Genomic DNA, 25,995 nt, shown 5'->3' on the forward strand with positions numbered 1-25,995 from the left:
TCTCAGAGCCTCGTTTTCACAAGCGAGAAAGCATCTGTCAAAGAGTTTACAAAGAGTTAGAACAAGGATAACTCCATTGTATTTAGTGTTGTCCTTAACCCCAGTGCCCCTACCAGTGCACCTGCATTAAATGCGATCATGACGCTCGACATCCTGACATGTCAGGGGCCAGGCTTCTGTATGAAAATCTGGTGCAATAAATTATAGAGAATCATAATTCAAATAATAGCATGCCTGCGGTTTCTGAGCTTTCATGCAAACCCCAATCAAGGCCATGTTGCTGTGATGAGTCATCGCTCTATCCAGCTGTCCACGGGGCATACATCTGATTAGCAAGCCCACGCTCACCCGGTAGGCGCAAATGTAAATATTGTAATAAAACCCTTAGTAATAACTCCTGTGTCTTGGAGAGGCTTCACTTTATTTATTTTTCCCCACATTTTAGCAATATTGTTTGATGGAAACCGCATACTTAAATATCAGTTATTAAAGCGAATGTTCAGGTGTGGGTTTCCAGAAACCATTCTTCAACTTCACGCTTTTTTTAAATCTCCCAAGAGAAGCTACTTGCATCATTAGTGTAATTATCCTTCACATCATTGTTGGAGTTATTTACCATCAAAGAAGTGGGTGTTTCGTTTCACCTACAGAGCTGCAGAGTGGCACGCTGCACGGTGACTAATACACCGCAATATTTACAGTTTTTTTCCCCGTGTCCCTGAAGCGAGAATAGAGTTTTCAAAAAAGAAAGAAAAAAAATAGCAAATGACATGCAAATCAAAGTTCAAGGGCTGCTGTAGAGGTTGCGTTTCCTGCAGTGGATCAGGACAACACATTTCTTAATAGATATCCAAACAGGAAGCGCAAAAGTGACCAGCAATGCCACAGGGGGGTTCAACGGGTGTGTTGCCATGGCGACGCAAAATGCTTGAGGGCCTCAGCTGAGCTCCCACTAAGAGGCTGTCCCCTCTGTGCCAGCTTAGCCACCTGGTACAGCCATGATACATTTGGCTAATGATGTCACGGACTCCCTTTCACGCCGCGCCCCCACCACCATGGCCCAATTGTCTATTCATGAGAGTAATGAGAAGTCAGGGAGAGAGAGAGAGAGTGAGAGACAGACAGAGAGAGACTTTGCTCATGGCCACTGATAACCCCAGACTAAACTTGCAACCTTACGAGGCTCGGGCTTAATATCTGGCCGTCAATCAGCTCTGCCATCCCTTGCCGGAGTGTTTAATTACAGAGATCAATTATTCACCAGCCTCGTCTTTCAGTGGGCCACACTCCTCGAAAAAATACTGCCACAGGCTGAGGGAGGAGACAGCGGCTTGCCAGAACAGACCAGAAATATCCCTAGTACAACATGTCCACCAGGAGAATGCCGTCTGCACCTTACCTAAGAGCACGGACCTATTTGCCATGCATGACCGGTGTGAGTGTAACATTACATGAAAATTTATTGAGGTCGGCCGGCTGTCCTACTGGCCCTGTCAATGCACTGACGTCATGGCTTGTTGATAAATACCACAGCGTCACCATTGCCGATTGTCGTCATCGGGTCTTTCATGGCCGGCCACGGCCATGGCATTCATTATTATTTTACACAAAGTATTTTTAAAGAAGTACTTCACTCATTCATTAAAATTCTGTCACCATTTACTCACCCTCATGTCCTTCCAAACCTGTGTGGAACACAGAAGAAGTCCATACAATTCAAGTCAGTGCGGTTCAATGTTGTTTCGGACACCATTGACATTCACACTATGAACAAAAACAGTTTTAACATTCTTTGAAATATCTTCTTTTGCGTTCTGCAGAATAAAAAAAATCCATGCAGGTTTGGAACGACATGAGGGTGAGTAACTGTTCAAGAGTTTCCGTTTCTGCATGATCTATGCCTTTAATTTTTGGTGCCACCTGTTGCATTGGCCCCCCCAAAAAAGGCAAATTCATGTTGTCGGGGGAACAAAAGAGACAGCAGGTGATATTCCGCAGTGAAAGAGGAGAAAAGAAGGTGTGGTCATGATGTTCACCTTGTCAGAGCGTCACTTATCGCAGGGCCCCCTGCTTCATGCAACACTAAGAGCTTACCCCATTACTGCCATCCAATTCTCAATCACTGAAAGACAAACTGTTCAACTGACCCCAGATCAGCCCGAAAGGTAACTTCAGCCAATTCCCGAATCCTCCCCCATTCTCCAGACTGACAGCTCATTAATCTCCCTTGGCTGCAATCCCTCCTCCCCGGTGACAGAGCCTGAGCCAGAGCAGAGGATTCCCCTATGCCTGGCTGTGTCCATCCCTGCTGGTCCACCTGCCTGGATCAAACAGTCACCACAGGGAGGGGACAAGATGGTAAAGACTAGAAAGGGGGGCGTTGGGGATTTCGACGGGCAATAAAACAAAACAAATCACTTCCTGTCAGGGTGTGTCTTTACTGAGTGGGCGTGCAAATGTGTGTAACCAGGCGCTAAGAGCAGGGCCACTAAATGAGACAGGACATGAATAAAGCAGCGGCTGGCTTCGATTGTTCGTGGGCAGGCTCCAGGGGAAAGCCAGTACAGAGGAATCTATCACAGGAGATTGGCTAGGTCGTGGGTGGACGTCACCGAGAAAAAAGGCCCTTTGGTGAGATCTGAGAATGGGCCCACCAGATCGCAGTGTATAAATCTAATAGACAATAACGTATGCCCCTTCACCAAGGAAACTGGAGGGAAATACACATTGCAAACTGTCAATAAGAATGAGTCTTTTGTTTATAAGATCACCTCAGGACATTCTAACACCATTATGTTCCTCGGCTTGAGTTGAGGGGGGCGAGGTAGAGTTTAAAGTTGAAATACTTCCTCAGTCAGTTTACTGTGCAGGAACAACTTTAGAGACGACATTGCTCTGTTTGTTTAAGCGGCCTGACATAGCAACACTGACTCAACCAATGGTGTGATTTGGGAGGCGGGGCAGACTGTTTGTCTGACCAGTGACAGATAAGAAGAGTGTTCAGTAAAAAAACAAAACAATTATACAGGCATTTTAAAAGCTAAACGTGAATTTTGGCATCACAACATTATAATGTAGACTAAAGTATAATTTTTTTGAGATTTAGTACATATTTAACAGTTTTATTAAATTTGTAGTTTCATAATATTTAAGTAAATGTTAAACAATGGCAAAGGTAATGTAAATGAATGTGAATGAAATAAATTATCATACACAATTAAATTACATATTAAAATTATTATTAATATTGGATAACTATTATGATACAGATATGCATTGTTACATGTATGCATGTCTTGTGTCTGTTAGTTTAGCCTGTGTTTCTCCCCTGTTTATTTAATTAGTCATGTCTATCACCTGTGCCTTGTCTTTCACCTGCCCCTCGTTATCCTGTGTATTTATTCCCACAGTTTGCCCTCAGTGTTTGTCGGTACTCGTTGATGTCTAGCTGTGTTGCATGTTTCCTTGAGTGTGTTAATAAATCCATGTTTATCGTTCTGCTTCGTCTCCGTGAGCTTATCTACGAGCACAGCCCGTAACATGCATGTTTTGCATCCCTAATATAAGTACATTAAAGTCCAAAAATGTCCATTTGCCATGAAAGGCCAAGCATCTGTCCTGTCCTGACTATTATCCTTAAACGCTTTTGAAAAAAAGGCTAAATCCTGCAAATGAAATTCATAATGGGTGATTGAGAAGCAAGAGGACAAAACATAAACGTACACCTGTACAATGAATAGCCGGTGAGAAATGCATGGCAATGCATGTATACAGGCCTCTTGGCCTTTCCAATTGGCTCTAACACTATGAGACAGCAAGTGAATCATTACTAAAGGGTCACATCTGGTTTGGAGATTGGTCTGAAATGGCAAGGAATGAAAATGCTGAACCTGTCAACCTCCTCATATCAATCTGTTACACTCAGTTAAGCTCTATGTGCAATTGAAGACTGACAGAGAAGAAAAGGCAGAAAATGAAATGAAGTAAAAATGAAATCAGTCTCGCTTCATTTTTCGTTTAACACATAGGATACACACACGGACAGAAAAATGAATCCAATTGAGCGGAACGTTTAAACCAATTTTCAACTAATTCCCAAACAGAAGGGAGCAAGGCATGCATCGCTACATGTTTAGGTCATGTACAGTGCAGTATTACACACGGCTGTAGGTCTGATGTGGACAAATATGTCTATTCCCCTTAGAGCGATGGAAATTCCCACTCCCCCATCTCCTGCTCCACTGCTATTGTCATTCTCAAATGGCTTCCACATTACACCCCTGTAATCAAACTGTAGGATTCACACTGCTCATTACTCAATTAGCCAAATGCTACAGTCGCATTCTGATGGCTAAGACAATTAGTGTAAAATGGTTACTCGGCTGGCAAAGTGGATCTGCAATTCAAGGTGAATAGAATATCCAGTTGTACCAAATGTAATTTTTTCAAGGCTAATTTGGTGGCTAATGAGGCTGCTCTAGTTTGGGTAATTTATGGGCGAGCGGAAGGTGAAAAGGGCCAGAATGAGAGAGAAGAGAGAGAATTAACAAAGGATTCCATCTCTTTATTTCTCTCTCTGTCAATGGAAGCTTCTATTAGAAACAAAACACTTTAAGGTTAATAAAACACTAAAAGATTGAGAATGTAAAATCACTGTACTTTTACGCACTTCGATATCTACAGGTCCTTCTAAAAAAATTAGCATATCATGAAAAGGTTCTCTAAACGAGCTATTAACCTAATCATCTGAATCAACTAATTAACTCTAAATACCTGCAAAAGATTCTTGAGGCTTTTAAAAACTCCCAGCCTGGTTCATTACTCAAAACCGCAACCATGGGTAAGACTGCCAACCTGACTGCTGTCCAGAAGGCCATCATTGACACCCTCAAGCGAGAGGGTAAGACACAGAAAGACATTGTTGAACGAATAGGATGTTCACAGAATGCTGTATCAAGGCACCTCAGTGGGTAGTCTGTGGGAAGGAAAAAGTGTGGCAAAAAACGCTGCACAACGAGAAGAGGTGACCGGACCCTGAGGAAGATTGTGGAGAAGGACCGATTCCAGACCTTGGGGGACCTGCGGAAGCAATGGACTGAGTCTGGAGTAGAAACACCCAGAGCCACCGTGCACAGGCGTGTCCAGGAAATGGGCTACAGGTGCCGCATTCCCCAGGTCAAGCCACTTTTGGGCTACAGAGAAGCAGCACTGGACTGTTGCTCAGTGGTCCAAAGTACTTTTTTCAGATGAAAGTAAATTTTGCATGTCATTCGGAAATCAAGGTGCCAGAGTCTGGAGGAAGACTGGGGAGAAGGAAATGCCAAAATGCCTGAAGTCCAGTGTCAAGTACCCACAGTCAGTGATGGTCTGGGGTGCCATGTCAGCTGCTGGTGTTGGTCCACTATGTTTTATCAAGGGCAGGGTCAATGCAGCTAGCTATCAGGAGATTTTGGAGCACTTCATGCTTCCATCTGCTGAAAAGCTTTATAGAGATGAAGATTTTGTTTTTCAGCATGACCTGGCACCTGCTCACAGTGCCAAAACCACTGGTAAATGGTTTAGTGACCATGGTATTACTGTGCTCAATTGCCCTGCCAACTCTCCTGACCTGAACCCTATAGAGAATCTGTGGGATATTGGGAAGAGAAAGTTGAGAGACGCAAGACCCAACACTCTGGATGAGCTTAAGGCCGCTATCGAAGCATCCTGGGCCTCCATAACACCTCAGCAGTGCCACAGGCTGATCGCCTCCATGCCACGCCACATTGAAGCAGTCATTGCAAAAGGATTCCCCACCAAGTATTGAGTGCATAACTGAACATCATTATTTGAAGGTTGACTTTTTTTGTATTAAAAACACTTTTCTTTTATTGGTCGGATGAAATATGTTAATTTTTTGAGATAGGAATTTTGGGTTTTCATGAGCTGTATGCCAAAATCATCAGTATTAAAACAATAAAAGACCTGAAATATTTCAGTTGGTGTGCAATGAATCTAAAATATATGAAAGTTTAATTTTTATCATTACATTATGGAAAATAATGAACTTGTATCACATATGCTAATTTTTTAGGACCCGTATGCTGTAACATCTGTTTTCACGATCACTTCCTTTTCTCCATACAAAAAGACTTGCTTTTTAACTTACTTTGTAAAGATTTAAATTGTAACATTTTATTTAATTATGTAATCTGTCATTAAATGACAGCCCACAGTACCTTTGTTTTTCATATTTTCAAGTGGTTTTTTGCTTTGAATCAAATGTCGTCATGTAATGATTAATCTCGGAGCTGGATGTTTTGGTTCAAGGACTCTTCTTTATTAAATGTTTAAAAGTGTCTCATGGCAAAATGAATGGGGGGAAAAAAACTTTGAAAGAAATGGAAATAAAATCATTCTGGAAATGTGACTGCAGGAAACAAAACAAAAAAATCAATGGTCACTTTCTATAGGTATTGAAGCAGTACATTTTCATGCTTGAAATTCCCAAAATAGGCCTGGGAATTACAAAAATCAGTTTTGCAATGGCTCTAGGTGGTAAGCTAAATATGGGTAACCCTCATCTGTTTCAGCAGTTCCCATGGCAATAGGAAAGTTGGCGAGGGCCACCACACATGTTGATGACACCTGTAAGCAGAACGAGAAATGAAGTGTGCAGCCGACGAACTGTTCATTCTGGAATTTTTGTGGTAATTATGCCGTGGCAGGTACAGTGTGGCTGAGAAACAGTAACAGTAAAAATGACGGGGAAACCATGATTGTTGTCTTAATCGGATGTATATACCACCAAAATGTTGTCAAGTAAATAACCATATGTCGTCATGGAGCATTTAAGGGCAATCCCGCTTACAGAAGCAATTTTGATGGATTGTCAGTGAAATCTCTACTCTGCAGCTGCCGTGCCAGGGGGTGACGCGTGAAAGCCCTTCACCTGTGCTGCTATCCATTCCTGGATAACTGCGTGGGAGGTGGCGCCCGGCTGAAAGCCTACATTTACCCACTTTGGTGTAATTGCTGCGTTTACTCTTTGATTGCCTAAGAGCTCCATTCATACTCACTCCTGCTTCGTTGGATGAGAGCTTCTGCAGTGGGGTTGATTGCTTTACAATGGCAGATCAAAATATTAGAGTGATCCCTCTGAGCAGTCACAGTAAGCGTTTGACTAACAGTTATTATTACGCTGTCTGTCAGCGTAATAATAAAGGAGGCTAAATTGGTAATTATTAGAAGAGCATGCCATGAACCGGATCTTTTTATCGCATTGAACAATTTGCTGCTTGCTTTCTAGATTTTGATACTAAACGCCTTAAGCGATAAAAGAGATCTCTTCTGATTAGAAGACCAAAGTCATGGCACTAAAGGCGGATCTTGAAATTCTGCTGTAACTCCCACTTAGCATTAAAATCAGCACAGTACAGTATGTAAAATACAGTATAAATTACCTGAATCATTTTCCACATATCAGTTTACCAAATTTATTAGAAAAAGTAATAATATACATACATGCATAATTACATTTTAAAACATAAAGGAATTTAAAAGACACCTTTCACCATGTTCTCTGGAAGGAGCAATTAAAGAGCCCTTCTGCCAACAAACCAAGCGCAAATTCAAAGTTGAAGAATTGGCTCTGTGTGTGACTTTTTTAATTGGCCACATTGGAGTTGAAATGGATTTTGAATGGGAATGGCAGGAAGATGAATTAACTGAATTTCAATTCAACAAAATTCAACAAGTAATTCTGGGAAATTAGGTTTAAAGGACGTTTTGTTTTTGAAAACACTTTAGAATAAGGTTAAATTTGTTGATATTTGTTAACATGCATCATGAAATAACAACGCTCAATACTTATGCTCAAGGTTAATGGTCATTTCTACACATATCAATACATTTTTATCACATCAAGTGGAAATGTATTAAATTAATGTATAAACAAACATTAATTAACAATGAACAATAAAATATTTATAAACTAACATTAGGCTAAATAATGTAGAAAAAGTTGTTCATTGTTATCTAATGCAATAAGTAATGTTAACAAGGTGACTTTATTGTAAAGAAAACCTTTAGACACGACTGCACATGCCAACATTCAAAGTTTATCTTGTAAGGCTGGAAAAACCTAGTAGATGATGCTGAAATGTCTAATCGCTCTGAGAAAACAAAGGAAATTAGCACCTGAACTCATTCATACAGTTAGAGTCTCTGTCCGAGACGACATCACACAGTAGCCCCTTTCACACTGCGATTCCGGCAAATACACGGATAATGCGACCCGGCATTTGTTCCCGGTCCGCTAGATTTGGTCCATTCACACTGCCAGCGAAATACCGTATGTGCGCTTTCACACAAAACCCGTAACGGTCCCGGATCGAGTTGACACGTGACATCCGGATGTGACGTATAATGGCGAGCGATCTCAGCTTCAGTGCGGATAGTAAGGAGCTCCGTGGTCTCGACTTGTGTCCAGTTTGAGCACATTTCTGCTTGTTTAATTTTAGTTTCTTTTGTATACGAATACTCTCTGCGTTTAAAACACCGACTAGCTCTTCTGGCACTGCAGGGTTGTATTATTGAAAAAACAAGCTCTAGGAGTCGCACGATAACTACGTACACGTTGGGGCATTAGTTTTGGCTTTTGTTCACACAGCGCTCGTCCCGGGTCGAAAACCGCAATGTTACTAGGTCCCCGACCCGGGTTCAATTCGGTAATCAATTCCGGGACGTGGCTGTTTTCACACAAAAGGCGACCCGGCAATGTTCCGGGCAAAAAATATTGCGGGTCCCCCGTGCAGTGTGAAAGGGGCTTGAGTGAACCATCTATGAATGACTCTAATTTACATGCCTTTCCTTTCACGTGAAACATTCCCCAAACTCCTGCTCCCCCTCATATTGAGATCACCTGAAATGCACCAGAAATCTCTTTGTTACAATGTCAATCCTCATGATACAGTATTATATGTGTTTGATATCATTTGAAATGTCTCAGTGCGACTGGTACAAATATCTCAACTCCACAGAAGTAAACTAAAACATCATAAATGTTTTAAGAATTTAAAAATATCTTTCCTTGGTGTATGGTGGGTGTGGCTTTTAGCCATTTGGCCTCTCTTCTTCTCAAGTCTATAGGACTTGATCAATGCAAATTCCTACTGTGAACTCGTGTTTACATTTGAAAGAGTTTCAAATGGTTCTGGGTATGTATCTGGTTCTGGGTATTTAAGGAAATGGTGCAAAGAGCTCAGGGCTCGATTCTGTAGTCAGGTCAGCCCGTAATGCTGGACGTTTCAAGATAGCCAGCATTATGTAATTTTCAGAAGTCAGGTATACATTTCATTCTTTACTTCAGAGTATTTGATGTTATATGGATTAGGCTATCTTTGAATTGATTATGTAATTGGCATTATACATTTACCTAACTGTTAATAAATTGTTACACTTTGATTGATTCTCTCTTGCTCTGGAATTATTCAGGTTACGAACGGGCAAAATTTCAACAAAGGGTTAAACGGAATAATTAAATGTGAACTTAAACTATTAAATATAAATGACCAAATAAACAAATGGCATTCTAACCTAAATTCTAAATTATGATTAAATGGAGTCAGATAACGAGGAATTGGAATAAAATCCCTTTTCCCCGCTGAAAAGACGAACGCGCAGCGACCTTCACCCGCCGATCGTTAGCCTCCATTGGGACGATTTGGACGGCCTTACAATCTTAACAAACTTTCTTAATTGACAATTCATTTAAATTCTGCTTCAATTCTGATTTCTGTTTGCTACTTCAATTCATCTTCAAATTCACTAGCTGAACTTAAATTTAAAAAGCATTCTCGATTCAATTTTAAATGGCACAAGCCCGTTGCATACACAAACACATCTGTGAGATGCACTCCTTATTGAAGTGCAGACGGTCTCATTATTTTTTGTTTGATTATTTAGTTAAACGCAAGCCTTTGGCAGGCTGTCTCTGCACCAGTTGGCCCATGGGCGGATAGTGAAGTTAAGAGGTGCAAACCTTAGTCAGGAGTGGTGCGGTACTGTGGCGCCCCACAATCTGCCAACAACCCAACAGTAGTGCCATCACTGACTCAGTCACTGACCCGGAGCCCCCACCTGCACGAGCAACGGTTTGAGCTGTAGGACCCAGCGATGCCCATCTCAAGCGGCCCACTAGAGCAGAAGGCCCTTTGACTCACGCCCATCTGGCCTTCTAGCACGTTAGAGTACGCCAAGGTCTGTGAGCACACTGCTAACTTCCCTAATCTTCCCAAGAGGGGACAGTTAACAAATCGGGAGTCCTAAAAGTTTTGGTGACGAACAACTTTTTTTTTTTTTTCTTGTCAAGACGGCATGTGGTCAACACAGCGATGACAAGTCAACATTCCGCCTCCAGGTTTTCCCACATACATACACAAATACACAAACACAAAAGTTCAATGTTGCACCCTGTGTAGGAGTTAAAAAGGATGCACGTTGTGGTCTTCTTTATTAATTATTTCCATCTAAACATGTCACGAATCATATGATTTCTGATGATACTGCTTTTCAAAATAATTTTGGTAGAGGGTAAATGTGCCAGTATTTTGAATTAGATAAAATGTTAATTCATGCATTTGGCATGAAATCACACACAAAATGTAATTTAACACACAAAAATGTGCAAATATTGTACCTTTAGGGGTACATCAGATTGTCACTGGGGCAGTACCAGTATAGGAACAATAATCTACCTTATTTACTCTTAAAAGGTTCACATCATTACTACGCTAATGTACTAATATGCACCATTTAGTGCTAGATAAAAAGTACGCTGTTGTACCACTAAATGTACAATTTCACATTATTTTTCCGACAGTGTAGGTCTTTATGCACAGAATAATTACAGATTTAACACCACAAAAAAAGACTAGTGTCTGCAAAAGGCCACATAGTGACGTAGATCAACCATGTAACATCTCCACGTCTGTGTTTAAAAACAAAGGTTAAATAGTGAACAGATTAAACTCGGGTTTTTACAATCACAGACTGTGCATTTAAGTCCAAGATGCAAATGACACAAATGTGACCTCAAAAACTGCAAAATATACATGTATAGTCAGAGTAAACACTTAATTTCAACGAAAGCTGGTTTCAAAATAAGTACTGACTGACCTGCCCGGGTTTGATGTCCAGAAACTGCAACACTTCCTTCACCATTACCGGTGTGTGCAAGGGTCTCTCGGTTTGGGTTGACATCTTTGGATTTTTTAGCTCAGGGCTTGAAGGCACTGAGCCAGTATACGGCCTCCCTGGATGCCACAACTTTCTCCAACACCGTCTGATCATTCTCGAGCTGTGGTCAGGAATCAAGTCTTTCCATAGTCCCAATCTCCATTTGCAGCGTGTAACCATAAAACAATATATGGGCATTTGTTCTGCACATAGTAGAGAACATAAAAAGATATTAGATATTTCATAAGAATAATACTGACAAGCCATAAAATCCAAGATATATGTTGTCAAACACCTACTTTGCAAGAGTTTATTCAATTAAGTAATTAAAGGGTTAATTTAAAAAATATATTTTTACAATCACTTAAAAATGCAAATATAGTTAACATGCAAACGTCATAAGATATACTTTCTTTTAGAATTTAATAATACCTATTAATTTGTCATTGGTAAATGTCTTAGCACTTAACATTGAGAAACTCCCTCCAATATGACACAAGACACAGGAGACATATGAACACGTGCAGGACGCCAGAGCAAGGGTTTGTCAGGGATGTGTTAGTGATTATATATTCGGATTTTAAAAGTGTATGTATTTTTTGTCATGTCTGTCAACACGTGATGTATTTAAAGACATAAATCCCCGCACACCATACAATATCATATCAAAATGTAAGTTCGTAAATATAGAACTTACAATGCAAACAGGTAAAACAGTAAAGCAGGTTGTGAATGATTGATAGTTCGCTATAATACTAAGCAAGATTGGTTAACGCTAGTCCTTCAGTGGTGGAGGTTCATGAGTGCAGCTGTGACGGCTCCCGGAAGAAACAAGAAATCACGATTTTGTGTTCCTCCTGTAAGCATACAAGTCGGTGCCTTTCACTCGCAAAGTACTCTTGACAGAATTCTGTAGCGAAATTTAAAATATGCAGAATGTGACTAAATTCTTATAAGCGACACTTCTACCAATTTAATAACAATTTCTCAAAATAAGCAAATATATTTTTACTCCATTCATACATAGTTCAATGATGCTTGCCTCTAAAGAAATGTAAGTATGTTTTATAGAGTAGAAATATGTTTTTGGTGATCATGTAGAACAAATAGAAAGTTAGAGTAATTATTCAGAATTAGGCTTTGGTTTTTCACGTCCCATGTGACCTTCCAATATTACGTTTCGAGATGATGAAAGTAGCCTACTTAATAAATACTTTTCAGGTTGTATTCTGACTGGCTTGGGGAATATATAATATTTATATTTGTGGTGATAACCTATTCTCATAGAATTAATTTGAAATACCATCGGGGCTAAACAAATCACCGTGTAACGTTATGTATGCATAATGCAATAAAACACGCGCTCTCTTTAGATCCGAAACTGAAAAGCACATTTCAGTCACAGGAATAATGTGGAACATAAATTACATTCCGTGAAGGACATTCAACGTGCTCTCATGACACCCACTGAACTGAAAATCTGCTATATAAATTACACAATTTCGAAGTCATATTGTTTAATGTGATGATACGTTTTATGCTATTATCTATATGCTATATTCCTCCATATGTAAGAATATTATCTATCATCTAGATTCGGTCATAGCGTCATACGTCACTGACGTAAGAATGCGCTCATCCAATCAGATGCAGGAACGGAAAAGCAGCTTGCCTTTGAAATCTTCGCGCTTAAGGTTTTGCTTTTGCTTTTTATCAGCTCGAATGTGGGTTTTAAAATTAATATTTATCTTAATACCATAGTCAAATCATTCGCCTTGGATTTATATTGTGTCAGATGGTAGGTTATATGTAGGTTATACACATTTTATTGCGTTAACTTAATCTTTTGTGATTGAAGTGAAATTAATGAGCAGTTAGCTGCAGCTTTTAGCGCAATGCTAGCAGATGCTACTAACTAACTAACGCTAATAAGAGTTTAAGTAAAAATCAGCTGAACATTACAGACAGATGATATAGTCAATGTAATGAATGTAATTGGCCTTATGTTACTGTGCGATTAAAATGAACTGGCAACAAATCAGGTTTGCTGGTTTGTTTTCAGTAAGTTAACGTTAATGCATTGTATTAAAACATTGGGCGTACAGTCTGAGATAATTGTATCATATGATGTATGAGGCTCAACGTTAGTTTTATCATTTCAAGCCTCCTTATGTTCTTCTTTTAGGGTTTATTTATAATGTTATCAAGCCACAATAAAACAAACTAATGTATGTTGCCAGCATGTCTTGTTGACACTCAAAAGTAACTAAGCAAATAATTTGAAATAAGTGTCATATGATTCGCTTGTTTTCTAGTATTTTATTTCCATTACTCTTATATTGTTTGAAATTATTCTGTTGTGTTTTATAGATACACAAACATCAAGAAGCAGAGATTTTCAGTGGGAAGCTGTAAAACAAGACAATGTCAGATGTGGAGGTGTGCAGCCACGTGAAAGTGGTGGTCCGTGTTCGTCCTTTAAACAACAAAGAAAAGGATGGAAATTGCAAGAAGGTTGTCCATGTTGTTGACAACCACATGCTTGTCTTTGATCCTAAAGAGGAAGAAGTGACATTTTTTCGGGGACAGCGGTCAGGCAACAGGGATGTGCGAAAGAGAGCCAATAAGGATCTCAAGTTTGTGTTTGACTGCGTGTTTGGAGAGGACTCTTCACAGCTAGAAGTTTTTGAGAACACCACTAAAGCAATAGTGGATGGTGTCCTTAATGGCTACAACTGCACTGGTGAGACATTTTATCTCTTTATTGAATTTCGAAGTAACTTTCTGTGCCATGTACTTGATTTCAGCAGTAAAATCAGGATTTATCATGCAGTTTTGGGCTCACTGTCTTTGTCTTGCTAGATGTTGATACAGAATGTGAATCCATGTTAGAAGTAGCATAAATGTTTTTTAGGTGCCTGGTGCCTTTCTCATATTTTGTTGCTGCTACGAAAGCAAGGCCTGTGTTTTTTTCCCATTCCACCATGCTAGAGGGATTTCGCGTGGTTAGTGTATTGATTTATCATGGCAATAATCTGGGCTGTGTTTTTCAAAAGCATTTTAAGCCTAAGTAGATCATAGAAATATTGGCACCTACGATCAACTCTGCACACAATACATCTGGGAAACACACCCCAGGTCATTTATAAATGTTTAATTTTTATATTTCAAGCCACTATTTGATACTTCACAGGAAATCAAAATGTTCAGAAAGCTCATGTTATTATGGCAGTGGTACAGCGGATCAAATGTATTCTTAAATTTGTGTCTTTTTGTTTGGACAGTGTTTGCTTATGGATCTACAGGAGCAGGAAAAACACACACTATGTTGGGTTCTAGTGATGCCCCAGGAGTCATGTTTCTTACTATGAAGGAACTGTTTGCTCGTATGGACCTCATTAAGGAGGACAAAGTATTTAACATTGCTTTTTCTTATCTTGAGGTGAGGTTTTAAATTTCCCCTGACAGTAAACGGTATTTTGCATTTAAAAATTCAGATTTATTGCAGTGTTTTTTACTTGATAGCCGGAGGATTTTAGTATGTTGTGTGTCCATCACTGATATACTCTACCATTTAAAGATTTTTTTAAATGTCTATGAAAGAAGTCTCTTATGCTCATCATCACCAAGGCTGCATTTGAACAAAAATACAGTAAAACAGTTATATGGTTAAATATTACAATTAAAAATAACACATTTTAATATAGTTTAAAATTTAATTTATTCCTGTGATAGCGAAGCTAAATTATCAGCATCATTACTCCAGTCTTCAGTGTCACACAATCCTTTAGAATTCATTGTAATATGCTGATTTGCTGCTCAAGAAACATGTATTATTATCACTAGCAATTTTGCCATCCACCTACTTTATGCACATTTTAGGATATAGCATTAAAAGAATAATGCACGGAAATGGCAAGATGCTCAAATTCTAAAAATGTGCGTAAACTTTTGCACTCAGTGGAGGCAGAAACATGTTTTATCCAATAAGGCATGCGCATAAACTAGGATGGAAACACATTTTACGAATAAATCCATTGATGCATAACTGGATTAACTTGGTTTTATCATTCTGAAATGGCTGAAATTGCATTCATTCTGAATGATTTACTTTATTTCCCTCCTACAAACATCTCACACAATTGCGTTTCCAAACACCAGGCATCCGAACGCAAGATAACATGAAATCATTTGTATTTTGTCTGTGCAATTAATTTATGACGTTGTGGAAAAAAGAGCCACAGTCTCTTCCCCAATTTGCGTTTTTTTTTATTACAGATTTGGCTCTCTTAAACATGGAATGGTAACTTTTATTTTCACAAATGTTTTATGCGATATTCCAATTTTGAGCATAAGTTAAATTTACACCATTGGATGAAAGCGTAGCTAATGTCAATAACAGTTGTGGTGTTTAATATATTTGTGAATTTTGTTTTACAGAATTATTTGAATTGAAAGGAAAAAAGAAAAAAAACAGCATTTATTTATTTGTTACAGTTTAAAAGTCTTTACTGTCACTTTTGTTCAATTTAATGAGATATGTCTAAATAAAAGTTGTCTTACTGACCTTACTGAACTATGCTGTGTATGTATGTATGTATGGCAGTGATAGTTTTTGAACAAGTCAAAAGTGTAGATGCAGAATCACATATAGCAAAATATTTTCATTACTATGCCATTTTTTAAAGTACCTTTTTAATGAGGGGATAATAGAGTGCACCTTGAGGGGAAAAACTGAGTGCACCTTATAAAAAGTGCTATATTTGTGTTGACTCTAGTTTATTGTTCCTGGTGCCGTTTGAGTTAGTCAGCCCTTTTGTGTTCTGAGCAATAAGGTTCTGCTCTTTCCCTTGAACAGGTTTATAATGAACAGATTCGGGATTTGCTAACTAACTCTGGTCCATTAGCGGTGAGAGAGGATGGCTCCAAAGGAGTTGTGGTTCAAGGGCTCACCCTGCACCAGGTGAAGTTGGGTTGCATGTCATCTGTGCATTTTCTGTGACCTTGATTCATGTCACCATAGACCACATAGAGCTGTCATTGGTTTGCGCTGTCTGATGTTGTGTCTGTGTATCATTACTTTGTAGCCCAAATCTGCAGAGCACATCCTTGAAGCTCTTGACTATGGCAACAGAAACAGGACGCAGCACCCCACTGACATGAACGCCACGTCTTCCCGCTCCCACGCTGTATTCCAGGTAAAAGGCTTCTCGCTATCTTGTCTCTTTTTCTCTGTAAATATCACATCAGGTTCTGTGTAACCTGTTCTGTCCTGAACAGCTTTACATTAATCCTCTTGTTTTGATATTGAGCGTGAGCTACCAGTTGACTTGCGTGAATGGGCAATTACATTTTTTATGTTTTTTGTGGATTTCCTGGAAGATTTGACAAGGCAGCAACAAATCATGCTGTTTGTATGCTCTGATTATTTTATTCCTAGACTCTAAAATGTGGTTTGTGATTTCAAAAGTAGTAAAGCTTTGATCTCCTCTGCAATCCAACATCTCAGTCATCTATCAATTGATCTGGGTGTTTCAGAGATAACTACACAGTGCAAACCAGTGTCAGCTGGCTTATAAAGTTGTCAGGCGAAAATATAAATATTCAGTCTGCCTGAGAAATGCTCTTGCTCCATGTTTTTTCTTCAGATCTACTTGAGGCAGCAGGATAAGACAGCCAGTCTCAATCCAAATGTCCGCGTGGCCAAGATGAGCTTAATTGATCTGGCCGGCTCAGAAAGAGCCAGTGCGACCAGCGCCAAGGGGGCTCGTCTTAGAGAGGGGGCCAACATCAACCGCTCACTCCTTGCCCTGGGGAATGTCATCAACACGCTTGCCAACCCTAAAGTAGGTCTACAACTCCTGTTAAGATTGTGGGATTACACTGATCTTGCTGAAAAGAGATCTGTTTTTATGATTTCATAATTAAATTGAAAACATTTAAAGTGATTTGGATGTTGAAAACATGGGCTACATTTTGATTAAATTTGTACACTTATTTAAAGGTTTGGACAGGTTTTTTCTTTTCTTTTTCAAGTTATCTTAAATTTTTAATCAAAAGACTTACACCTAAAGCGATAACTATTAGTGTTCACATCAACGAATGGTAGCGTTCTCTTTATTGTAAGTGCATGCTGCAGTTATGTTGTCTTCTATTTTAAATGCTCAATTTAGTTAAAGTCGGTTGTATTCTGATTGGCTTGGTGGAAAAAATATAATAGTTATATTTGTGGTGTGGACTGCCCTATTCTCATAGAATTCAACTTTAGAGTTTATTCAACTTTAGAGACATTTACTTAAGAATTGTGAGGTGTTTTCTTTTTAGGCTAATATAATCAAATCTTCGACTATTCGGGGTCACCCCTACATTAGTTAAGATTTTTTTTTTCTTGAGGAAATTTGCCATGCATTGTAACTGGTATAAATCCAATATATTTTGTATTGATTTGAATTGCAAGCTTGTAAATCAAATTGTAAAATTTGTGTCAATACCCAGCCCATATAATCAACACAAATAATATTGTATGCAAAAATGTAAACTTTACATTATGCAGTTTTTGCGTTAGCCTAACTTCTAACGGCCGTTTCACACCGCAAGCGTGAGCAGCGCATATTTTTTTCGGCGCCCATGTTAATCAATGAGTGCATTCACACCGGGAGCAGGAGCAGCGTGTGAGCGTCAAGCAGGAGCAGCGCGTGAGCAGCAGTGAAGCGGGGGTTTCGGCTGCGAGCCTATTTTTGCTGCGCTGCTGACGCTCAATTAAAGTGAAAGCACACTTTTAATGGACAAAATAAATCTGATTTCAAACAAAAAGTGCCTAAAATGCACACAGTAAGCACGTGTAGTGTATTTGAACAAAAACTGGAGTATGTCAGAAAAGAAAATGAAGAATAAAAAAATATCTGTGGAAGATTTTAGCAATTTAAACTTGATTATTCAGTTTGGGTGAAAGTATGGTTATGATTATAAAAAATTAAGTAAACTAGCCAGAAAATATAACAAACTTTCGTTTAGTTTAGTATTTAATACTCAGACAGGTATAGGCTTTCTGTCTGCAGCTGCAGTCACGGTGTAAAGCGAAAGCACACTTTTGATGGACAAAATAAATATAATATCACAAAAGCGCTCAAAATGCACACAAAAAGCACATGTGGTGTGTTTTAACAATAACTGGAGTATGTAATAAAAGAAAATAGAGGAATAAAGAATAAAAGAATAAAAATTATCTTTAGAAGATTTACCCATTTAAACTTATTTAAATTTTTCAGTTTGGGTGAAAGTATTATAAAAAGTAAAGTAAACTAGCCAGAAAATATAATAATTTATTTTAGTTTAGTATATAATACTCAGACAGGTATAGGCTCTATCATTGTGGGAGCCGCTGCTGTGACGCTGAACCAACGCTTCCAGTGTGAATACTCTTCCGCGTCTGCAGCTGCAGTCACGGTGTAGTTACGCTGAAGTGCTGCTCACGATTGCGGTGTGAAACATGCGTAAATCTTATTATAAAATAGTTTTTTTTTTTACTCCAATTTGTTGTTGAAATATCCTTTATACACAGTGGATTTAAAGGGGGGGTGAAACACTCAGTTTCAGTCAGTGTCATGTCAATCTTGAGTACCTATAGAGTAGCATTGCATCCTGCATATCTCCGAAAAGTCTTTATTTTTTTAATAATTATATAAGAAAGATGCGCTGTTCCGAGTCTTTCCGAAAAAAGCCGAGCGGGTGGGTGCGTGTCGTGTGAGCGCCGGAGCTAAATAATGACGTGTGCTCGCTGCTGCTATGTTGAGTCGAGTGCGTCGTAAAGCTGTGTCATCCCTAACAGCGGGAAAAAAAACTTTATTCAAAATAAAAATATGGCTTTTAATCAGATACAGCTATGATCCGGAATCAGACCCAGAGGCTGCAGTTGAACAGGAGCAGCAGCAAAAACGACTAGAGCAGGACGTCTCTATGTGGTACAAGTTATACACTAACTATATAATATGCTTAGCGGCTTGTGTTATTTACATATTTATACTTGAATTATATCGTCGTATTTTTGTCTTTGAAGGTGTACATGTGGGAAGTGCAGTTGTGCACGTGTGTTTGTGTGTTTACGCGTGGTTTGTGTAGACAGTAAGCGGACTAAAAAAAACACAGACATTTGAATCAGTCTCACTCACCGCCTGCGGTTCTAACGTTGGGACTGCTCCATCATTCAGCATTAGGCGATCGGGAAAATCCGGCGCCGAGCTGGGCCTTGTTTATGAAACAGTCGGCACCGAAATGCAGCGAACAGATATAAACATTCGCGCAACTCAGTTGCTGATCCGGAAAAGCAAATTACATCCACTGTTGCCTTAACGCGGGGTTTTTGGCGAATCTGTGCAGGACTGTCTTGGTCTGGCAACCAAAAACGCACTTTTTGGCCCATACAAGGAAATGACCCATGATCTCAAAAAACTTGCCGAAACTTATGACTAACCGGAAGTAGTATTTTTGACAAAGAAATACTCCCATCAAACGTTTAGTATGGGATTCCAAGTCTTTAACAGTGTAAAAAGATCAGTATGCATGAAACAGCATTTCACCCCCCCCTTTAATTTTCATGCCGGATTCATTTAAACATACATTTAAAAAACAAGACATTACTAACAGGTTAAGTAGAATATAATGAATATATAGGCTAATATAGTGCATATATTTAGAGAAATATTTTTCTAGTGGGCTAACCAGCTGTGGACTCTGAATGACTTGAGGTAAATGTGATGTGACAGTGTTTACAAGCTATTTTATTTATGTTTGGAAACACTGATTGAGCAATTAAATGACACATGATACGTTTCAGTAAGTTGTAATCAGGGCTTGACATTAACACCCGTCAACCCGCCAAATGCGGGTAGATTTCAGCTGTGGCGGGTACGGCAGCCACTCCCACTAGCCACTTTGGCGGGTTGAATATAATTTACAGCCAAATGAAATGCCAAGACTGTCGTATCACAAAATTAGCTACAATTCTTTATCCATTAACTTGCAGTTAGTGAAGGCAAGATAGGCGGAATCGCGCTGAATGACACAACAAAAGCGTTCTCTCTCTAGGTGCAGATCCACTCGTCAGTGCAACACTTCTGTCGCACCGCGCTCCACTTTATTCCTATGGGTGACGTCAAGCGACTTTAACGCGCCCGCATAGCATTCTAGAAAAACAGCGCTGCATTTGAACCGCAGAAATTGAATGCATTCAAAATTGAAATTTGAATGCAGAAATGACGGGAAGCGTCACAACATCACGCTTCAGTCGTGTCGCAAAAGTGGATCTCCACAGTCTCTCGTGCGCTCTCTGTCGCACGCGCGATCAGTTCTTCTTGCTCCTGAATAGTCAAAAACGCGCACATTGATGTCAAAATGTCAATCGCATGGAGTATCTCGCATGAACACAGTCGGTTAGGGCTTAAGTGTACGTAAACAGGTGAGTAATAACTGAATATGTGTCCGAATATTACATCCATGCATTCAACAGCCCAATTAAATACCTGTCTGTCATTAATATTAATCAAACAACTACAGATATTAAATAAATGTATACATATGAAATAAATATGTATTATTATCTGAATTTTTATTATATTTTTTATTTACTAGTTTTTGTAATTTGTTTATTTGTAAGACATATATAATATATATATATATATGTATGTATGTATGTATGTATGTATGTGTATATATATATATATATATATATATATATATATATATATATACACATACATACATACATACATACATATATATATATATATATATATATATATATATATATATATATATATATATATATCCTAACTAAAATAACTCCTATCAGATTACATTTCTCATATTAGACTATTATTTTGCCCGCCTGCACATCCCAGCTGACAACGTAGTATATATGTCTTACAAATAAACAAATTACAAAAACTAGTAAATAAAAAATATAATAAAAATTCAGATAATAATACATATTTATTTCATATGTATACATTTATTTAATATCTGTAGTTGTTTGATTAATATTAATGACAGACAGGTATTTAATTGGGCTGTTGAATGCATGGATGTAATATTCGGACACATATTCAGTTATTACTCACCTGTTTACGTACACTTAAGCCCTAACCGACTGTGTTCATGCGAGATACTCCATGCGATTGACATTTTGACATCAATGTGCGCGTTTTTGACTATTCAGGAGCAAGAAGAACTGATCGCGCGTGCGACAGAGAGCGCACGAGAGACTGTGGAGATCCACTTTTGCGACACGACTGAAGCGTGATGTTGTGACGCTTCCCGTCATTTCAGTTGGTACCGATAATTATAACGATAAATGCAAAATCTTTATTTCTTTAAAGTTTAAAGCATATTGCTTCTGAGTGAAAGATGTAGAACACAAGACAGTTAACTATGGTTTTAAACAATTTTTTATTGTCAAAACATGACAAACTCTTCCCAAACCGGTGAACAATTTATTAAAACTGAGGTAGATTTATTTATTACTAATAAAAGCAATATTAATAGAGTAGATAATTAATATAAATATCAATAGTATGACATTACATTTGGCTCTGCTGACTGCAAATGCAAAGTCAAAAGTGTTTTGTCAATAAACAATAAATGTTTGTCCATAAACAAATATATAATAATAATAATAAAAAAAAAAAAATCTTTCTGGTCAGCATGCCAAACCTTATAAATAAATGACATTGACAATATAAATAAAAGAAAAATCTTAACTGTGGTCTGCATTTTTTTTTTACTCTACAATGTATATAAATAATTTAATTAAGAATTGTGTAAGTGGTAAAACACTAAAAATGCAAACGGGCAAAAGATAAGAAACATTTTGAGAAACATACCCCCCTTTTGCCTCACAGTGGATTGGTCCACCGCGCATCTCGATACACACACACGCACATACCTCACACACACACACACACCTCACCAACAGTGGGCTGGGCGGTAAAGAGACTAGAAAGTTCAGTAGTTGTGGTACTCCGGGAAGCAAGTCTATTTTATTCACTTTAAACATCGGATGAAATTATTTATCATTTGATACAGGCGATGCCGAGTCATTTATACATCACCAAAGACAAACAATTACTAATGTTTTTGTGATTATAGTTTGGTAAAGTTGGCTTGTTGTATGTCACCCACTACAACTAACAAGGGGATAAGCCTATGCTTGAACTGATATTAGGCTAATGTAGATTTACCGCTGTCCTGGGCTCAATGCTGTATGGAAGAACTTCAAAGAAGCAAGATACCGGCAATTTAATAATTATATTCCGTGTGGTGAACCTATGATAAGCAGTGCTCTGTTTTATGTCGGATGGGATAGCCAAAATATCTCCAAACCACTGAAGTTGAGCAAACTTTCTTGTCAAAGATACGTGTCCTCCGAGCTGGTCATGAGCTCTGAGTTTTCATCACTATCGTTCATCTTTCTCGCTCCACTTCACTTCAATCCTCCAAGCCTGTCAGCTACCAACTGTAAACAACACCGCGTGCAGCACCCAGAAGCCCGGGCTGGAAAACGCATGTGCAGCATTACGTATAGCACCTAAGCATTATATCAAGAATTTATCGAACTGTTGTTATCGTTTTATCGAGGAAAATTTTGTCGTCCAGCCCTAGTTTGAACTTGAATAATTAGCAGCTACACATAAATCACTGATCACAGATCAGGCATTAATGAACACTGTTACTTCCTGTTTGCGGTGGTACTGTCGAATCCATATCGTAAAAAAAAATTTTTTAGTAACAGACTGTGCTGACATTGCGACTGAATTAAATGAAAAAATATAAACTAAATACATTTTCTCCAAATTCTTTGGGGCTTGGCAGGCAAAGAACAGAAAGGGAGGTAACCTTTCCCCATATGATGACATGGGGGAATATCCCAGAATGGCCCACGTGAGCTTTCGTTTTCTCAAAGAAGAAGCAGGGTACCCAGAGCTCGGTTTACACCTATCACCATTTCTAGCCACTGGGGGACCATAGACAGGCAATACTCATATTAATGTTAAAAAAAAAACTCATAAAGTGGAATCTTCACACCAAGGAAACATTAATATGTTCGTGTGGAAACACGGATATAAATATGTTCCACATGTAAAACAAGCCTACCACTAACTGTTAAGATTGCTTTCGTTCCATTCTGTACACACGTGCACTGTACCAAAACGGTTCAGTAGAGATGCGTACCATTACACCCCTAGTCGCAGTGCATATGTCTGACTAATTGATAATGAAATTTGTTGTTTGTTATCATTGTCAATTACTAACTATTTTATATGAAAGAGTTGATCAAAGAATAATGTCGTACTTTTAGTTTAATTTATCACAAACTTAACTTAACTGCGTACAATAGGCACAAATTCTGTGTGGGCTTACCACAAAAGCAATTGCCTGTGCCTTGCTGTAATGTAAACACATGTATTTATTTACTGTGTCACTATTACTTATCTTTACTTTAGCCTTTCTTGGTCTTTATCCAGCCTGGGTCAGCTAGGGTCATACTTTGCTGTGGCACATTTGCTCTGATGGTATTGGTCTTTCTCTCTTCTTGGCTTTTGGGACAAACCCAAAGGTTTCGCTAACACAGGATTCAGGAACTGATCCTATCAGAGTTAGTAGACTCTGTTGTGTACACTTATCCCTTTTCTCAGGGCTGCCTTGTGTGTATGTGTGTGTCCTGCTTATGGACTAGTGCTGATTTCAGTAGGCCTCCACCAGAGACGCTGTGTGGAATTGTATCCAGATTTTCCGTCTCTGAGACTGTTTGAGGGTAATTTACCACCCAATCCCATTAGCCCGTGACGGATATAGAATGTAGTCTTAGAAAATGGCTGTTAAATCTGCCTTGCAGTGTTTGTTTCATGCCATAAGCTATTATAAACCATCCTTTAATTATTACTGGGTGTTAGGTGGGAATATTCTGCTGTGAACGTCTCAATTCCTGACAGAATATTCAACTTGAATTGGCTATGAAAAACCACTGATGTTTCATCATGTCTGCTCAATGCAAGAAAAAGTTTTATGATTTAAAAAGAGGAATTATTTATTCAAATTACTGCACTATAAATGAATTGCATGGGTTTGGGTGATTTGTATGCAAGAATGAGTTTTATCTATTAAGAATCCCAATTCTGTTTCTTGAGCACCAAATCAGCATATTTAGAATGATTTCTGAAGGAGCATGTGACATTGAAGACTTGAATAGCTTCACCATCACAGGGTGTGTCTCAGTCAGCTCCCTATTTCAGTAGTCGGGCAGTCATCCCTTAACGGAAATTTTGATGCGCAAAAAAATTGTGCAAGTGAGTTCACCAGAAATTATATGAGATGGGTGTTTTGAGAGGACCCTGATCTGAACCCTTTCTACCCTGATTTGAATACTGTCTGCTGTGAGACTTCAATGTAAACGGCGATTGCTATGACTGAACGTCTTGCATATGAAATTAGCATTGCATGTGGAACTCTCTCAAAAACGTGTACTATTACACAGCTGTGGAGATTAATCCTGAAAAGTGTTGATTATAGCATTATATTTGGATATACTCCCATTGCATGAGGTTGCAGTGATAAACATTGTAGCCGTTGACAGACATGTCTTTTGAACACATGAAAGCAGTGGTCTTGTCATGGTAACTCAATTTCTGCACTCGCGAATGCTTTCATCACAACTAATAGTGCAAACATAATGTAAATATGAGGTTCATTGTGCAGTGTAAACAGCATCATTGATTATAACAGGAGTTTTGGCGAGAGTCCATTACTCTGAGAAACTCGCTCTTTTTGATTAATAACTCCAGCGATTATCACACAAGACATTCTTAACAGAGAAACGATGATCGTCCACCATAGAAACAGACGCTAAGAAATAGCTGCCATTCTTCTTCCTCTTCTTCTTTTGTTTAATGATTTACATTAACAACTTCTGTGTCGTTCGGTGGCACATCGCCACCTATTTGGTAATTGTGCAATATTTTTTTCAGTCTCGTTTTAAAAAGTAATCTTTATTCACTGAGGATACTGATTATATTGTTAGTATGATGTGCTTCTTGGTTGTTGTTTTTACATTAATCAATTTCAACATTGATTAATACAAAGTATGTAGGCTAAACACAAATGCATACTCACACTTTAAAAAAAATGATGTGCTGATAATGTATACAAATTTTATTCAAGCTATGTATACATATATATATGTACATCGTTCGCTCAAATACATACTCAAAACGTCATACATCCTCACACTATCGACCGTGAATCGGCACAAAATAAACCCATAGCACAGAATGAGTGAATAAAGGATCACAATAACACATTATACTGTCTGTGGCTCGGCCGCGGCGGGAGGTGTGACGGTCGGTCACGGATCCGTCAGACGATCAGCTTGGAGAAACCGCATGAACTGAGCACCGTAACTGAGGCGATCCGGGCGAACACATATACACACGAGCGTTCGCGTTAAACAGAGACTGGAGACTCAAAACAGAGACTCAATGTTGCTGCTAGCTTTAGATAGAAAACATTACTTGTGTGCAAATGATTTGTTGAAAAGCATAGAACAGCAGCCCTTTCAACAGAAACAACCAGAGAGGGAGTGAGAGCGCGCGTGCGTGCGTGCGTGTATAAAAAGGCACTTGTATGGTTGCAGCAACTGAGCTATAGCATAATAAGACTCATAGATCTAGCCTGTGACATTGTTGTGCATGATTTGGCAATAGGGGACAACCATGCTGGTAAAAATCG

General features: G+C 38.7%; 2 protein-coding genes across 3 annotated transcripts in view; one reads left to right on the forward strand and one right to left on the reverse strand.

Annotated features, from left to right (window-relative positions):
* Positions 1-12,066, reverse strand: part of mettl15 (methyltransferase 15, mitochondrial 12S rRNA N4-cytidine) — an 81,630-nt gene extending 69,564 nt beyond the window's left edge. Inside the window, exons 1-2 of the mRNA XM_067441200.1 lie at positions 11,915-12,066; positions 11,158-11,420 (exon numbers count right to left, since the gene is read on the reverse strand). Of these exons, the coding sequence (XP_067297301.1) occupies positions 11,158-11,415 (258 nt within the window). The 5' untranslated portion in view covers positions 11,416-11,420; positions 11,915-12,066. The remainder of the gene's footprint in view (positions 1-11,157; positions 11,421-11,914) is intronic.
* Positions 12,067-12,824: 758 nt separating this feature from the next.
* kif18a (kinesin family member 18A) overlaps positions 12,825-25,995 on the forward strand; it is a 45,585-nt gene continuing 32,414 nt past the window's right edge. The window contains exons 1-6 of one of the 2 annotated variants that reach the window (XM_067441220.1): positions 12,825-12,911; positions 13,588-13,960; positions 14,502-14,659; positions 16,076-16,180; positions 16,305-16,415; positions 16,866-17,063. In XM_067441220.1, coding sequence (XP_067297321.1) covers positions 13,642-13,960; positions 14,502-14,659; positions 16,076-16,180; positions 16,305-16,415; positions 16,866-17,063 — 891 coding nt within the window. In that variant the 5' untranslated portion in view covers positions 12,825-12,911; positions 13,588-13,641. Of the gene's footprint in view, positions 13,016-13,587; positions 13,961-14,501; positions 14,660-16,075; positions 16,181-16,304; positions 16,416-16,865; positions 17,064-25,995 lie in introns of both variants that reach the window. The other variant, XM_067441212.1, reaches the window with a different exon arrangement.

The sequence above is a fragment of the Pseudorasbora parva genome, chromosome 1 (assembly GCF_024679245.1).
Source record: "Pseudorasbora parva isolate DD20220531a chromosome 1, ASM2467924v1, whole genome shotgun sequence".
In the NCBI taxonomy this organism is placed as follows: domain Eukaryota; kingdom Metazoa; phylum Chordata; class Actinopteri; order Cypriniformes; family Gobionidae; genus Pseudorasbora; species Pseudorasbora parva.